Source organism: Leiobunum rupestre, chromosome 9, assembly GCF_980474605.1.
Source record: "Leiobunum rupestre chromosome 9, qqLeiRupe1.1.hap1, whole genome shotgun sequence".
In the NCBI taxonomy this organism is placed as follows: Eukaryota; Metazoa; Arthropoda; class Arachnida; order Opiliones; family Sclerosomatidae; genus Leiobunum; species Leiobunum rupestre.
Genome location: NC_143392.1, coordinates 28,287,408 through 28,292,762, shown reverse-complemented (window position 1 = coordinate 28,292,762; position 5,355 = coordinate 28,287,408). Strand labels below are relative to the sequence as shown.

General features: G+C 40.8%; 1 protein-coding gene across 1 annotated transcript; it reads left to right on the top strand.

Annotated features, from left to right (window-relative positions):
• The first annotated feature begins 964 nt into the window (after positions 1 to 964).
• On the top strand, positions 965 to 4,060 carry LOC149927070 (uncharacterized). Its single transcript, XM_090158738.1, has 3 exons — positions 965 to 1,187; positions 1,280 to 1,708; positions 3,574 to 4,060. The coding sequence occupies exons 1-3, from the start codon at positions 1,028 to 1,030 to the stop codon at positions 3,885 to 3,887; spliced, it is 903 nt and encodes a 300-aa protein (XP_090014864.1). The 5' UTR covers positions 965 to 1,027; the 3' UTR covers positions 3,888 to 4,060.
• The last annotated feature ends 1,295 nt before the right edge of the window (positions 4,061 to 5,355 follow it).

Sequence of the window (5,355 nt, the reverse complement as noted above, 5' to 3'; positions counted from 1 at the left end):
TTTAATTGTAAAACTTGTTTTCATTTCAAACCCAAGTTTTTTTTTATATTCTATCATGGTTAATCGTATAAGTTAAAATTATTAACCATGGTTAAAATTATAATTATTATTTTCAAGCTACTGTCTGGACTAAATTACAAATTAAATTTTAAATTTAGTCAAGACAGAAATATTATTATTTCTATCATGGCTCTTTTTACTTTTTGATCTTGGGAAACATTTTCCTAGATTTAGTAGAGATAAGCTAGTACCCAAATTAAGTTTGCCCTTAGAAACACGTAAGTAAAACAGTCTGCGTTTATTAAAGCCACGTCTACACTATCATACGTTCTCCCTACGCGTTTTTCAAGCGCGGGCTTAACCTTACTAAATAGCGTAGTAGGTAATTTAATAATCAGCTTATTAATAATAATATATATTGGCTTATGTTTTCCTAGTTTAAAGAGGGTGCTTTTTTATTGCCTTCTTGAGTTTTCTCTTTCTCATTCTTTCACAGAGCGCAAAAAATTAATTAAATATTGGAGAAAAGGAGAAAGCCAGGGAACTGACGTGAATGATTTCAAAAGAATAATCGTCCTAATAACTTTGGCCGTGAGCAATTCCAGCCACGCTGAAATTCCAAAGCGAGCCGGCAAAGCACCTCCTTCAACCCAACTCTCCATCTCGAAGGCATCCCGCGCGAGCTCTCACTCGCACGTGTCTCACCTCCCCTTCCATCCATCTCCTCTCCAGCATCCCGGCTCTTCTCATATTTCTCATCTTATTGCGCGAACTGCCCAAACCATACATGTATATATAAAAGCGATTGGAAGGTCTATTGTCTACAATACAGGGGCTCTCTACATTCTAAGTTTGGAAGTGCTTATAGAAAATATTTCCCGGGCTGGCTTGTCCTATGATTTGGGACTCGTGATGGCGAGAAACCAAACTCCAGAGCCAGTTGGACTTTTAAACCCCTTCGAGATCGGTTGAGCACGCGAGCTTTGCCGTTAGTCTCGGGTTTTCGCGTAATTGAATTCATTTAGCCATGAGTGTTCCAGAGCATACGGTTAGGAAAATGAAGGAAGAGGATCTTCCACAGGCGTTAGCGATTTGGGAAGAGACTGGAATGTATCAAGGCAGCGACAGTTTGAAAACGTGGTTTCAAATCGACTCCAACGGCATGTTTGTGGCGGCTACCGATGATGGTAAAACCTTTCTTTGATTTGGATGTTGTGTGTGTTACAGCGGTGTCGTACCGTGATTCAGTCATTTACGAGGATACGTGTTGAACTACCAGGTCAAGTATTAGGTACTTGCGCCGCCGTTTTCTCCAGAGATGACCTGGCCTTCTTGGGACTGTACGCCGTTCGCCCGGAATACAGAGGACGAGGTGTGGGTGGAGGTATGCTGAAAGAAGCCTTGGATTACATCGGAGATCGCAATTGCGCCCTCAACACTAACGAGAATCACTTGGTTACTTATCGAGACCGCGCCGGATTCAAAACCGAGACCGAGTGGATATCTATCGCTTACGAGAAGGAGGGAGCTAATGTGGACGTTTTGCGAGAAAATATACCAGGAGTCATGGTCGTCAATCTCGACAAGAGCAGATTTCCAGCTGTGGTGGCTTACGACGCGGCTGTCCAAGGTTATTGCAGAGAAGACCTACTTCGTTTGACGTTAAAGGAAGCGGATACATCGGCAGTAGTGGCGCTCAAGGAGAATGGTACGTTGTTGATGTTTTGTACAAACATAAGGTCCCTCTGTTTTTAAGTGGAAGCGACCGAAAAGAGTCTAGGTGGGCTAGTGTCTGATATTGTCAAATTAGATAAAAATGCCTAAATCTAGACGATATAATTTCGCTGTGTTACCACGTAGTGTAAAATTATAATAAAATAAAATAAAATAAAATATACTTTTCAACGCATATATTTCATTCACAATACGCAGGTTTAAATTTAGGCAAAATATCTAATACATTTGGCAGAAAGATACAAGCACGAAATTCCCGTAAATCGGCGGCGGGAATTTCGAATTTCGCCATTTTCTGTTGAATTCCTAAAGGTTCCTACGCGTGTTATATTAATCTATTTTAGAAATCTCTATTGCGTAAATTTCAAAGTTATCAATAAATATTGTGAAATTTTTCACCTTTACGGCAGCAACAAGCATTCCCCATGGCGTTCCTTTTTAACCAGGTAGCTTTTTTGACATATTAAGGCTTGGCAAAAACACGACATTCTGTTTACAAGTGAAAAATTTCCATTATTTCCAGAAGCACTATATCAACAATACCTTGCGGGTACTGGCTCTCGGAAATATTCTTTCTTGGCGATTTCCTATGAGGATGATTTATTTAAGCGCCTATAGACGGTATTCTAGAAAAGTTTATCACGCGCGTGCTGCGCGGGTATATTTATAAATTCAACCGAAAACAGGTCAAATTAGGAATTTCCGCTACCGATTTACCGGAAATTCGAGCTACCATGTCTTTCCACCAGATGTACTAGATACTGATATTTGGCTTTTCTTAACCTGCAACGGAGTATTCCCCTCTGCTGTTTTGATGGTAACTAAAAGAGTGTTTACTGCCAGATTTATGAATTTTTCTTTAATTTGACAAATCAAATGCAGACGCTAGATCATACGAGCTAACTCGGAAGAGCCCAACGGGGTCTCGATCGAGAAACGGTTTGAAATAATTTTTGGATTGCCTCCAAAATTCGTCTGTTGCTGACGTCACCCAGATGAGATCCCATTGATTTTCAATAGGATCTCATCTCAGTGACATCACGATGTTCGTTAGCAACGAAGTTACCATCCTTAGCCCTTAGCAACCACAGCGTATCGAGGCAACCTTTTATAGCCTAAAATGTACTAACCTTGGGAAGAGCCAGCATCGCAGCGCCGCCTACACTCGTTTAAGTCGCAAAATATGTATAACCAATACGCGCTTAAATAAACATCTTCCCAGAAATTTACAAGAAGTAATATTTCCGACAGCCAGGACTCATAAGTTACTATTTATATAGTGCTTGTTGAAATATTAGAAAGCTGGAAACTTTTCTCGAACATAACATCGGTTTTTTGCTAAGCCTTAACATGCCAAAAAAAGTTACCTGGTTAAAAGGAAACACTTGTTGGATACCGTACGGCAAAAGTAATACGTTTAGTTTTTAAAATATAATTTATATCAAACATCGTGCTTTTGTTTTTTAAAAAATCATTAAAATCAAATCTTTAAGGTTTAGTAACGTTTTCAGGACCCAGATGGGGTAAGGACTCCTTCAGTATCGCATTGTATTGACGGTCGTTTGTCTCTCACCAAAGACTATTATTACCTTGCCGCAATATAAGCAAATTAAAAATTAAGAGTTGTTAGATCTTTAGAAGTGTTGAAACTGTAGTAAATAATATAAAAACAGAATCTATTTAGTATTATACGTTTCCATTATTTCAATAAGCACTATGTAAATAGTAACTTGCAGGTCCTGACTCTCGGAAATGTTACTTTTGGTCAATTTCTAGACTATCATTAACCGAATTCGTTCTGTACCATAACTATGTTTATAATGTTACTTATGCTTACAGGTCAAACTCTTTGCGGGTATGGAATTATTAGAAAAAATGTCCACGGACACGGAATGGTTGGTCCTCTTTACGCGGACGACAAGGATGTGGCGGAAGTCATCTTCTCCAAGTTGATTCGAAGTTTCCCGGCAGCCCGGAACTATGGGGTCATTTACATTGCCTTGAAGAATAATGTGGAATCTTTAGCTTTCTCAGAGAAGCTGAATATGAATGTCTTTGATGTGGTCACTAGGCTTTTCAAGAAAGAAGCCGTGGGACCCGCTGAGCCTAATAAGATATGGGCGCAACACGACCTTAATTTTTGTAATTTTTAATAGCTGCTGCTGTCTATACATCCAAAATAATATTACTGCGTAATTTATCTAAATTCATGCTTAAGTAGCATCTGTCAAGTGTCAATCAAAGATGTGTAGTATAGCGTAAGTAAAAAGTTTCCTCAAAACGTATGTAACTTTTTGTTTCGTTCTGACATGTCATGTTAATTGTAGTCGTTTAAAGTGACTAAAACACTGTCGTCTTGGCAAATGTCATAAATATATTCACGTCTAATAAAGCTGATGTCAATGTGATTTGATGATTTCAATAAATATTTTTCAATAATAATCAGCTAGGCTAACACCCAAGGCACCAGCCTAGGCCGCAGTCAGCTAGCGACTTTTAATACCTTTTATTCGGTTGGCCGGGTTACAATGAGTAGGAATGTGGTGGCAAGCCACGTGAGCCAAAAGCTCCCTACACTAACTATCATCGTTAATCTCAACAAGGAGTTTTTACAAGTTTCTACCCAGTTCCACAGTGTGTCAGAATTTATAGCCCGGTGTACCTAGTAACAGAGACCATACCACCGGAGGTCCATCACCATAGTGCCCTACGCCAGCGTCCACCTAGCCGGACAGGTGACAAATCCAGCATGAGTAGTAGTACCCTACTACTGATGGTTGCCCCTTTGACGCAAGCCACTCAACCCAGCAGAAGGTGCAGCAATGAGTGGACCATTTCCCACTTCGCACACCCAGTTCCACAAGATGAGATCGAAGACGGCTACTCTGGCTGCGAGGGGAGAGGTCTAACCACTCGGGCACTACCCACTAATTTGTGACGTCTCGTTAACAATCAACTCCCGGTCCATTTTCAGAGCGTGATTGCGTCCCGACTTAATTCGCCTCCAGCTGTAGCGTCTTCAACCAACCTCGAAACGTATGACTACCTCCCGCCATGAGGTTAATGAGTCAACTAAAGATAATCTAGCGCTAAGTATAGTGACGTCAGGATTTCAGTTAATTTATTACTAACTAAGTGGGGTCACTTCCGCTTTGACTGACATGATCCGATTTTAAAGTCGATCAAATGGTGCCGTCACTTTCGCTTTGACTGACATGATCCGATGGTAAAGGCGATCAAATGGTGGCGTCACTTTCGCTTTGACTGACATGATCCGATGGTAAAGGCGATCAAATGGTGGCGTCACTTTCACTTTGACTGACATGATCCGATGGTAAAGGCGATCAAATGGTGGCGTCACTTTCACTTTGACTGACATGATCCGATGGTAAAGGCGATCAAATGGTGGCGTCACTTTCACTTTGACTGACATGATCCGATGGTAAAGGCGATCAAATGGTGGCGTCACTTTCGCTTTGACTGACATGATCCGATGGTAAAGGCGATCAGATGGTGGCGTCACTTTCACTTTGACTGACATGATCCGATGGTAAAGGCGATCAAATGGTGGCGTCACTTTCACTTTGACTGACATGATCCGATGGTAAAGGCGATCAAATG